This window comes from Rhincodon typus, unplaced genomic scaffold, assembly GCF_021869965.1.
Source record: "Rhincodon typus isolate 14 unplaced genomic scaffold, sRhiTyp1.1 hic_rhity00003219, whole genome shotgun sequence".
NCBI classification, from domain to species: Eukaryota; Metazoa; Chordata; class Chondrichthyes; order Orectolobiformes; family Rhincodontidae; genus Rhincodon; species Rhincodon typus.
Window position 1 is genome coordinate 7,032 of NW_025968857.1, and position 12,457 is coordinate 19,488.

General features: G+C 42.6%; 1 protein-coding gene across 1 annotated transcript in view; it reads right to left on the bottom strand.

Annotated features, from left to right (window-relative positions):
- The window catches only part of LOC109922081 (cytosolic arginine sensor for mTORC1 subunit 2-like), a gene marked incomplete at its 5' end in the record, with an annotated part of 10,062 nt that extends 3,801 nt beyond the window's left edge, over window positions 1-6,261 (bottom strand). Inside the window, 2 exons of the mRNA XM_048593598.1 lie at window positions 4,542-4,674; window positions 6,055-6,261. Coding sequence (XP_048449555.1) covers window positions 4,542-4,674; window positions 6,055-6,261 — 340 coding nt within the window. The remainder of the gene's footprint in view (window positions 1-4,541; window positions 4,675-6,054) is intronic.
- Between the last annotated feature and the right edge of the window lie 6,196 nt (window positions 6,262-12,457).

A 12,457-nucleotide genomic window follows, 5' to 3' on the forward strand; every position in this document is an offset into this window, starting at 1 on the left:
CTGCTTGGCCTGCTGTGTTCATCCAGCTCTACACCTTGTTATTCTCTTCCTGCATCTAGTCTGTCCAGCCTTATTCAACTTTCAAGTGCGTCAAACTCTGATTGGGAACACCATCCATGGGAGCATTTGTTACCTCATTTCCAGCTATACATCTGATTCTCTTTCTCTGAAGGGGGTCATGTGGAGCTGACTAAGGCTGGGGGAGGTCATCACAGCAACCTCCTGGAGAACTGCCTTGGAGAATTCTCTGGTTATTGTCACACGTTGTCTTGCACTCAGAGGGAGAAAGCCATTTGTTTGTTCTGTGGGAAACCTCAATGCAATGAACATACCAGTGATTTGCAATGGTATAATTACATCACCTGACCTCCCTACTGCATGGCCATGATTCACAAGTGGATGAATGTACCTAAAGCCAAAACAAAAGATGCTGTAAATATTCAGCAGGTCGGGCAATGTTTCATGGGGAGAGAAACAGAGTTAACGTTCCAGATCAGTGACACTATATCACCACAAAGGTGGCCAACATGAATCATGTGCCTGCCAGCTCTGCTGATTATTTCCAGCATTTCCTGTTTTTATTTCAAACTTCAACCATCTGCAGTGTTTTGTTTCTCTGTATGACGTGGTGAACTTTTCTGTAAAGGCAGTTACTAACTGCGCAAGTGTCCAGGTTGCAAATTGGCTACTGCCATGTTGGCTGGAGGTGGGGGTTGTGCGGCGGGGGTGTGGGGTGGTGTGGGGTTCGCGTTCGCATAGTGCTAATGGTCAGTGGGCCTACTGACACACACAAGCTTCTTTGGGGACTTGAAAGGTTGTTTTCCCTTGTGGGAACGTCTGGGACCAGAGAACCAAGGGCCATAATCACAGAATAAGAGGTTGCTCCTTTAAGACAGAGATGGGGAGGAATTTTTTCTCTCAGAGGGGTTATGAGTCTTTGGAACTCCTTGCCACCGAAAGCTGTGAGGACAGAGTGCACCTCCCAGTCGCGAACCACTTCAACTCCCCCTCCCACTCCTTGGACGACATGTCCATCCTGGGCCTCCTCCAGTGCCACAACGATGCCACCCGAAGGCTGCAGGAACGGCACCTCCTATTTCGCTTGGGAACCCTGCAGCCCAATGGTCTCAATGTGGGCTTCACAAGCTTCAGAATCTCCCTACCCTCGACCTCATCCCCGCCTCCTTGACCTGTCCATCTTTTCTTCCCCGTATAACCCCCATCCTACCTTCCCACCTACACTCACCTTTACTGGCTCCGTCCCCACCTCCTTGACCTGTCCGTCTCCTCTCCACTTATCTGCTCCTTTATCCACCTTCCATCTGCCTCCCCCCTCTCTCTATTTATTTCAGAGTCCCCTTCCCCTCCCCCATTTCTGAAGAAGGATCCAGACCCGAAACGTCAGCTATCCTGCTCCTCTGATGCTGCCTGGCCTGCTGTGTTCATCCGGCTCTACACCTGGTTATCTCAGATTCTCCAGCATCGCAGTTCCTGCTATCTCTGATATGCTTAGGACTTGTGGTTTTGGCACCCTCGCTGCAAATGAAAAGATTTCCTTATACATTTATGCCATCACCTCCTCTGATCATCATAAAGTCCTTTTATCAGATAATCCACAAGTCCCTTTTCTAAATAAAAGTGCTTCAGCCGATTCAGCCTAGATCCTCTCGGTCTTGGTATCATTCTTGTGAATCTTTTTACTCCTTCATCAATGCCTCTACGTTCCTTTTAAGACTATTGAGACATGAACACTGCATTCAGTTCTGCTGACTACCACGTGGTTTACTTTCAGTAAAAGTTCAACAAAATGGTTCTGCCTGTCAACTCTATCCAATGCTTGGTGGCTTATTTTATTTAAACTGGCCTTATTAACCAGTGCTGTTAATTTTAGTGATTTGTGTTTGGTACGCCAAGATTCCTCTGCTCCTCCAATCCATTCAGCCACCCATTATTCAAGCAGAGTGTGGTGTCCTTAATCTTCCCATCAAAATGCACCACTTCAAACTTATCTATACTGAAATTAATTTTCCAACTGTAGGCTCAATCTTCAAGCTTTGTTCATAAAAAAAAGGAGCTGGAGTGGACCACTTCGTCCCTCAAGCCTTCTTCTCCACTAAAGATCATCTATATGTAACTCCACTTTCCTGCCAGTCCCTCAGAACCCTCAACTGCCTTTTAGATAAAAAAAATCCCTCAAGTTGAACCTTGAACATTGTTAGGGAAGGGAAAAATGGTGAACCCCTCTGATAATTAAACTAAAACACAAGCCCCAATCTGTTGTGACGGGAGTAGGTGTTCCCCTCTAATAATTATCCCTAAAATACCCAGAGAAGCTTGTCTTTCCCCTCGTAATTTATTAAGACTGGTTAAAAGAAAGAAAATCCCCGATCTCCACTTTATAAGCAACAAGAAACAATTTATTTATTTAACCCAACAGTGAACAAATTAACAGAATTGCTAACAAACTGACAATTCCCCCTTAGACTAACTACTTCCTAACTAGGCTAAATTCTGCTGGAATACTGTGTTTATTCGAACAAGTCCCACTTAATAAACCCAGTTAATAAAAGGACAATGAATTATAACTTAATCTCTCCAAGTTTGCCTCGACTATCTACTGGAATATTCTGGTCTTCTCCAGTCTCTTCACAAACACCTTTCTTCTGCTAATTCTGCTGTCAGGAATGTTTTATCTCTATAGTTTCTTCAATGAGGACTTCAAGCTAAAATACCGTGGTACCTTTGATTAATTAGATGGGCTTTCTCCAAGAGCTCAATGGTGCTAACTCTGGCAGGTGGCAGAATTCCCTCCACGATTTTCCAAAATGCCTTCATCTTATGTTCCCATAAATACAATCTAATTCTTATAATATGATTGACAACCTGAAACCAATGCCAGATTTAAATTCAACTGGCTTACTGTATCAAGGTGCTTGGTTTAAGTTAATTGGCCAAATTCAAACTTCTTGCCTTGGAAAAAAAGTTGCTTGGCTGTTCTTTACAAAACGTTTCCATTCAGGCACTCTGAGCACCTGCATTTATAAACCTCCAAGCATAGACAAAGCACGAGCTCTTAAAGGGACCACGGCACTCTTCTCCCCATGATCATTTTTACCAACAAATTCTAACTTCCTGCTTTCCAATTCATGAATACTCTACCCAACTTCACAACAACATATTCAAATGACCCACCCTCCACTGCTCCCTGCGCTGGTAGAGAGTTATCCAAAGTCTTGTGACCATGAGGAAAGAAACTATTTCTCATTTCAGACTTAATAAGGAGGCCCCTTATTTGTAAAAGGTGCATTTTAGTTCCAGATTTATCATGCAGCTAAACATCCTCGCAACATCGAACTTATCAAGCCTCTTCGGGATCCTAATTTAACCCATCTCTCATTCTTCTAAACTCCAAATGAGTATAGGCCCATCCACCATGATTTCTCTCAGATAAGAACCTCTTCATTCCAGGAATCGACCCAATTAAAAACTCGCTCTAAACTTTTATTTGTTCATGAAATATTTCTGGCTGAGCCAGCATTTATTGCCCATCCCTACGTGCCCCTTGAATGGAGTGACTCATTTTGGAGGGCAGTTAAGAACAAAGTGCATTACTGTGGATCTGAAGCCACATGTAGGCCAGACCAGATAAGGATGGCAGATTTCTTTCCCCAAAAGGACAGTGATGAAACAGATTTACTTTTGAAACAACCAATAATGGTTAATGCCTCTAACACAAGTATATCCTGCAAAAGACCAGAACTGTACTCAGTATACTAGCCACAGTCACATCAGTATCCTGTATAATTGCAACAAGACTTCCCTCCTCCATTCTCCTTGCAATAAAAGGCCAGCATTCTATTTACTTTCCTAATTACTTGTTAATCATATACGAGGATATCTGGATCCTGCTGTACCACAGCATTCTGCAGTCATTCTTCCCATTTAAATGATATTCAGCATTTCTGTTCTTCTTGGCAAGGTGGACAACTTCACGTTTTCCCCATTTAATACTCCATCTGGCAAAGTTTTGTTCACATAACCCATCTCTATCTCTTTGTAGTTTCTTCATGTCCCGCTGTCCATTTGCCTTCCTACCTATCTTTGCAACATCAGCAAATCTGGCTGTAAGGCAGTCAATCCTTTCACCAAGTCATTAATCCAGATTGCAAATAGTTGAGGCCTAGCACGGATGCCTTTTATACTCTATTAGTTACAGTTTGCCAACCTGAAAATTACCCATTTATCCCAACCCTTTGTTTCCTGTTCACTAGCCAATCCTTCATTCAGCTTCTTTACCACTTCCAACACCATGTTATCTTACGCAGCAGCCTTTTATATGGCATATTGCTGAATGCCTTTTGGAAACCAAATAAAAAACACACATTTACAGGCTCCCCTTTATCCATACCCCCATCCAGTTATCATGTATTTAGTCACATTCTTTGATATTACATTTGAATGACAGTCTCACAAGAGACCTGCACTAGTCACATGAGATATACGACAGTTATGAAACTCTAAATCAGGCCATTTTACCTTACCAGTTTTGGGTTTTATGAAGCCATTTGTGACATTGTTACTATCCACTGGAACTGGTTCACCATTCTCCTCCTTGAAGATACTGAATTCTTCAGAAAGGGTGTGAATGACGGCTGGTAAATCACTCTCCCGCACCTGACCATACAAATTGAAGAGAATATAAATGTACAAGCAGAGGATGACAGTGCTGACTTCACACAAGTGTTAAAGGCTCTAAAATGAAATGTATTTGCACATATTCAAATCCCAGATCTCATTAAGCGTAAACCCACAGCACCACATGACATAGTAATTCAGTGAGTTAGGTTTACTCATTTACAGCTTAAGGATGCTCACTTGGTGTAGCCAGCATACAGAGGTCAAAACAGATTGTAGTGCAGTGGGCTGGCTTATGTTCTACCAGTTCCAATTGTTTATTTATAACAGACCCAAAAATGCTTGGTGCCAACATTACATATAAAAAGTGATGAATTCCCAAGAATAAACACCTCAAGCAATAATAAATTAATACAATTTGAGAAACATGCATTCTTTTTCTCTACATTGCAACGTAAAATGGAGCATTTTGTCAACGTCTTATGAAATTCTCTCACAGCAAGACAGTCCAGTCAATTTTGCCATTCTAGGCCTGACCACTTCCTTGAATTCCATTCAATTTCAGTTTCACAGGTAGGTCTTTAACAAGGAGGGTAGTGTGCCTTGAGATTAAATATACTATAATGGAAATATGTACCAAGTATCAAATCTGCACAAGTCGCGACGCAACCAATATTCAGATTTATAGTACTGTTTATTAGCTCATCTGTTGCCTAATTAAAGCTGCAGACAAAATTAAACACCCTTGTTTAAAAGAGGGGACCATGTATAAAAACGTAAGATTATGACAGAAGGGTCTAGACCCGAAACGTCAGCTTTCCTGCTCCTCTGATGCTGCTTGGCCTGCTGTGTTCATCCAGCTCTACACCTTGTTATCTCAGATTATGACATAATAACAGATTTTTAAATAAATATGGGAGTATCTTTCTTGTCAGTCTTAATCAATTCCTACTTCATTTAGATGAATTCTATTTTCATTGAAAACTTAAATTTATGAATGAATAATTCAATGCCAATTTTCACATCTACATCCCAATATGATTTCTTGCAAACTTATGCCTGAGACAGCATCACCCCTGAATCAATTTACATTAATATCATGTTGGCTAACTAGATCATTATCCTCCATAATCAGAAACTTTACAGCAATTTCTAAAAGGGCACCAGATGTAACCATAAAACAGCTGCGGATCAGGGAAGGTATTAAACACATATTGAATCCAAGGCATCAAGTTAGATAACACTGATATTGTGTGTACCACACGACCATGATGCTGCATACCAGACAGAAACACTTGCACTCTATAAATAAACTGAAGTTTCCCCAAGCACACATTTCCTAAAGATTATGATGTTATTCAGTACCACTTGCTGCAGGAGACTTCACAAAATGTTGAGAAAGACAGATTTTGTGCTCACCAGTATGAAGTCAGTCTGGTAGGTTGACAACAGGAATACAGAAACATTATGTAGGGCTAGAGGAGCAATCACTGATTTTGCTATCTTTGTCACTCCAATTGTCTGAGAACTGGTTGATGAATGACCATTGGACACAACATTCAGTGCCAACCATGTTGCTTCTGCCACTTGTAGATAGTCTGTCTGAGGCAATTCTGAAATCGAAGGAGGGGAAGAGAGAGAGATATTAGGTTTCCAGAACAGACCAGTTCATCAAATGAGTTCCACTCTATTCAATCAGTACATAGTATAGGAGAAGTGGTCAATCAATCAATGACCACTCTTCTTTCTGCAGGTCATATACAAATTCTAATCCAACAGAGGTGGAAAACCACAAGTAAAATCTGAGAAATAAATTCTCAATAAAAGGTGATTCTTCTCCAAAGGGCACCAACTAGGTTCCAACAGCATAGCATTGCTATAAATACATATAAGAATTAAAAGAGCATATAGTTCAAGCAGGGTTGCTGTAGAAGACTGTGGTCATAGATGGACTTGAAAGTAAAAAGATAAAAATTCTAAAATCAAGGCATTGCCAGTCTAGGAACCTACACAGATCAACTGGATATGGGGATTTAGGCCTGGACCAGGTCGGGATGTCTTAGGAGCCCTTGGAAACAAAAAGTGGCAGGTTAGTCCCAATTCTGAGAATCCCTAATTTCAGGAGTATCTTTTGAGGATATGGACTGCTTCAGGTCATGAGACACACCATGCACTCGCAACCTGGCCAGCTCCACAGCCAAAACAAATAGCCCTCTACAATTTGCATGGAGTCAGGCCAGCTTATTAAAGAGCTGTGGATCATGGCATGTCCGAGACATCATGAACCCTAGTCTGCATGAGGGAACATTTTGAAAGACAAGTTCTAAAGACCTCCTCACACCCCAATGCCAGGTTATGCCCCACCATCCCAAAGCCTTTGCCACCAAGTTATGGAACGGTCATGCCCATTTGACATGTAATATTCTGTACAGAACCAGCAAATCCCCATACTGACAAGATGAGTTGTTAAAAATAAGCTTTTTAAATCAAAATGTTGTTCATTTATTACATCCCATTATGTTAAAAAAATCCTTTAACTCCAGGACAATGGAAGTGACAGACAGAGTCTCTAAAGTATTAATACCAGGAATTGTAAGCAATTTAAACCTCTTAATCTTGTGTAAATAAATATGTGCAATTGACAGCAGGGATCAGAGAGACAGATCAGTGAATTAAACAAGGTTTTCTCTGGTGCTCAAGTATTTAACAGAGTAATGAATTTCTGGACTATCCCTCAAGAATTCACAATGAGGCTTAGCATTGGGGGAATATAGCAGAGTAGGAGGGTACAGCCTGCTAAGGAACAGTAGGGTATGTGAGGGGTAAGTCAGAGGACCTTATATTTTCACTGTCACAACTATAACATCTCACAGTGCTAAAGCTGGCCAATTAACAGCTCACTTCTTATCCACCACTCCATGGCTGCCAAAAATTTCTTTGTGCCAAATGGACCCATGCCAATGGGAATGCCAGCCCAGGAAATTTCCCCAATTCTCATCACCTGCCTCGGTGCAAATTAGGATACAGGTAGCAGAGTTTTGAATGAGTTTCAAGATTAAAGAAAGGTGCAAGCTAGAAAGCTAGCTTAGAGAACATTGGAATAGCTCAGAATCAGTCAGAGGATCTTCATTTTTCATAACTGTCATAAATGTTGCAGCAGAAAAAAAATTGGAAAATAAAACAAATGCCCAGTGGCATTGAACCCTTACACACAAAATATTACATTGTAATGCAGTAATTGATCAACTATCAATAAGTACTGGCCAAAGCTAAATTAGAATACATGAGTGGGTAGAAGTCTGAAAATTATACTCAATATAGCTTTGAATTTCCCCTCTCTTTCACCCTCCTCAGTCTTGCTAACTCCTACAGCGAACTCTTCCTCTGAACTATGTCCTCACATCCTCTTGCTCAAGTGTCATTCAAAGTCAGTGGACTGTCAGCAGCCTGGGTCCCATACTCAAATTCCCTCAATAAACCACTCCTGAAATCCTCAGTTAAGACACTAATTTAAAATATACATTTTCAATCAAATTGTTGATGATCCCTTCTGACTTTTCCTTCTTTAATAGACTATCCACTTTTCTCTGATCGCTGAAATGTTCTGGGATATTGGATACTGAATATATATGGATATAGTTATCTAGTGGTTAAGATACTAGATGAATATTTCAGAGGTACAAAGTCCAAAAGTCCATCCTGTCAAATAGTGAATCTAAAATTCAAATAAAATGTTTTAAATTTGTCAACAATAGATAAATAATTACTGTCAGCAACATCCCAAGAATAATTGTTCCAATTGAACAAAATTATCTCTTTTTGAGAGGCATAATGGAGGAATAAACAAAGAAAAAAAAAACACCAAAAAAGATGGACATAGATTGTTCCAATTTGTAGCATCTATCCCAAAACCAAATAATAAACCGAAAAAGAGATGATAATTCATGTTCCAGAGGCACTGCGTGAACATTGGGTGAGCAGCTGAAGGGGCAGCAAGATATGCACATCCAATGATATCATGATCAACGAGTCAACGATTGGAAGTTTAGTGAGATATTTGGTGCAAACACAATAAGTAGCTTACAAATGCAAGTCGCAGCACAAGAACTGTTATTATATGGTATACATGGCCATCTTGTGTTGCACAGAATGACTAGTTCAGCACTTAAAATCTTTCATTTCCACTTAGTGGAGAGTTACTGCTTTGTGTGGCAATGGTTTCACGAGTACTTTTAGCAATTTACAGCAATGAAACCACAGTCACAAAATAATGTTTCATTTCAGAGCAAAATTATTTTTGTAGCAATTAATCAGCCCACATGCAACACAGAAGAGAGCTTGAATCTACCAGTGAGGAGTAATAGAACATAGAACAGTATAGTACACGAACAGGCCCTTTAACCTACCATGTCTGCACCAACCATGAAGCTATTCTAAACTAACCCCATCTGTCTGTATATGGTCCGCATCCCTCTATTCCCTGCCTGTTCACATGTCTGTCTAAATGCTTCTTAAAACGTTGCTATCGTATTTGCTTCGACCACCACCCCAGCAGCCTGCTCCAGGTATCTACTACCCTCTATGTAAAGAGTTTTCCTCGCATATCTCCTTTAAACTTGTACCCCCCCCTCACCTTAAACCTTTTTTCCCTAGTATTTGAAATTTCCATCCTGGGAAACAGACTGACTATTCACTCTGTCCATGCCTCAATTTTATATACTTCTATCAGGTCGCCCCATTAGCCTCTGACACTCTAGGGAAAACAATCCAAGTTTGTCCAATATCTCCTTAAAGCTGACACTAATCCAGGCAAACCTCTTCTGCACCGTCTTCAAAGCCTCCACATCCTTCCTCTGGTGCAGCAACCAGGACTGCACACAGTACTCTAAATGGTGCCTGACCAAAGCTTTATTCAGTTGCAGCAGGGTTTGCCAACTTTTATAATTAATTCCCTGACCAACAAAGGCAGCACGGCTTTTGCCTTCTTTATCACCTTATCCAGTGGTGTTGCCATTTTCAAGGAGCTATTAGATCCCAAGATCCCTCTTACACTATAAAGCTCTTAAGGGTCCAGCCATTTACAGTATACTTTCCTCTTGCATTTGACCTCCCAAATGCATCACCTCACACTTGTCTAAATTAAAACGCCATATGCTATTTCTCCACCCAACTTTCCATCTGATCTGTATTCTGCTACATACTTTGATATCCTTCCAATTTTCACGCAATCTGCAAGCTTGCTAATCAGACTACCTGAATTCCATGAGATTTGAACTTCTGGGCCAGCTTACCATGAGAGACTTTGTCAAATGCTTTAGTAAAATCCATGTAGACAACATCCACTGCTTTACCCTCAATCATCATCTTCACTTCCTCGAAAAACTCAATCAAGTTTGTGAAACAAGACCTCCCATGCATAAAGCCATGCTGACTATCCCTAACAAGTCCATTCTTCTCCAAACACGAGTAAATCCTGCCCTAAGACTCTTCTCCAATAGTTTTCCTACCACTGATGTAAAGCACATCAGCCTACAATTTCCTGGATAATCCCTGTTACCCTTCTTGAACAAAGGAACAATATTAGCTATTCTCCAGTCTTCATTCATTACTATGTGTGGCTAAAGAGGATACAAAGATCTCTGTCAAGGCCTCAGCAATATCCTCTCTTGCCTCCTTCAGTTTCCTGAGATAGATCTCATCAGGCCGTGGGAACCTGACTAATTAAATGTTAGTCAAGACACCCAATTCCTCCTCTTCCTTAACACTGACATGCCTTAGAGTATCAACAAACCCCTCTGTAATATTACCATCATCTATGGCTTTCTCCTTGGTGTGTACCGATACGAAGTACTCATCAAGCACCTCACCCATTTCCTCTGGCTCCAAATACAAAATCCCTCCAATGTCATTGAGTGGACATACCCTATCTGTAGTTACCCCCTTGCTCTTAACATATATACAATGAGAATCCTTAGGATTCTCCTTAACCCTACTCGCCAAGGACATTTCATGGCCCCTTCTAACCCTCCTAATTTCTCTTTCCAGCTCTTTTCTGCTTCCTTTATAATACTCAAGGGCTTTGCCCAATTTCTGTTTCCTAAACCTGACATGCTTTCTTTTTCTTTTCAACTAAAAGTACATCTCTTGTCATCCAACGTTCACAAATCTTACCTTCCTTACCTTTCATCCTCACAGGAACATGCTGGTCCTGAACTCTGATTAGCTGGCCTTTAAAAAGACTCCTACATGTCAGAGATAACACGGTGTAGAGCTGGATGAACACAGCAGGCCAAGCAGCATCAGAGGAGCAGGAAAGCTGACGTTTTGGGTCGAGACCCTTCTTCAGAAATGGGGGAGGGGAAGGGGATTCTGAAATAAATAGGAAGAGACGGGGAGGCGGATAGAAGATGGAAAAAGGAGAAGATAGGTGGAGAGGAGACAGATAGGTCAAAGAGGCGAGGTTGGAGTCAGTGAAGGTGAATGTAGGTAGGGAGTTAGGGAGGGGATAGGTCGGTCCAGGGAGGACGGACAGGTCAAGGAGGCAGGATGAGGTTAGTGGGTAGGAGATGGGGGTGGGGCTTGAGGTGGGAGAAATGGTTAGGGAGGCGGGGACTAGCTGGGCTGGTTTTGGGATACGGTCGGGGGAGGGGAGATTTTGAAGCTCGTGAAGTCCGCAGGTTTCCCAAGCAAAATAGAAGATGCTGTTCCTGCAGCTTTCGGGTGGCGTCATTGTGGCAATGCAGGAGGCCCAGGAAGGACATGTCGTCCAAGGAGTGAGAGGGGGAGTTGAAATGGTTCGCGACTGGGAGGTGTAGTTGTTTGTTGCGAACTGAACGTAGGTGTTCCGCAAAGCGGTCCCCAAGCCTCCGCTTGGTTTCCCCGATGTAGAGGAGGCCACAACGGGAACAGCGGATACAGTATACCACATTAGCAGATGTGCAGGTGAACATCTGCTTGACGTGGAAGGTCTTCTTAGGGCCTGGGATGGGGGTATCGGGGGAGGTGTAGGGGCAGGTGTAGCACTTGCTTCGGTTGCGGGAAAAATGCCGGGTGTGGTGGAGCTGGAGGGGAGTGTGCAGCGGACAAGGGAGTCACGGAGAGAGTGGTCCCTCCGGAAAGCAGATAAGGGTGGGGAGGGAAAAATGTCTTTGGTGGTGGGGTCAGATTGCAGATGGCGGAAATGTCAGAGGATGATGCGTTGGATTCGGAGGTTGGTGGGGTGGTACGTGAGGACGAGGGGGATTCTGTTTTGGTTGTTATTGCGGGTAGGGGGTGTGAGGGGATGAGTTGCGGGAAATGCGGGAGACACGGTCGAGGGCATTTTCGACCACTGAGACGGGGGGAAGTTGTGGTCCTTGAAAAAAAGAGGACATCTGGGATGTCCGGGAGTGGAATGCCTCATCTCGGGAGCAGATGCGGCGGAGGCGAAGGAATTGGGAATAGGGGATGGCCTTTTTGCAGGAAGGTGGGTGAGAGGAGGTGTGTTCTAGGTAGTTGTGGGAGTCAGTAGGTTTGAAATGGATATCGGTTTCCAGGTGGATGCCAGAGATGGAGACAGAGAGGTCCAGGAAGGAGAGAGAGGTATCAGAGATGGTCCAGGTGAACTTAAGGTGGGGGTGGAAGGTGTTAGTGAAGTGGATGAACAAAAAGGACATCCCCTATTCCCACTTCCTTCGCCTCCGTCGCATCTGCTCCCGAGATGAGGCATTCCACTCCCGGACATCCCAGATGTCCTCTTTTTTTCAAGGACCACAACTTCCCCCCGTCTCAGTGGTCGAAAATGCCCTCGACCGTGTCTCCCGCATTTCCCGCAACTCATCCC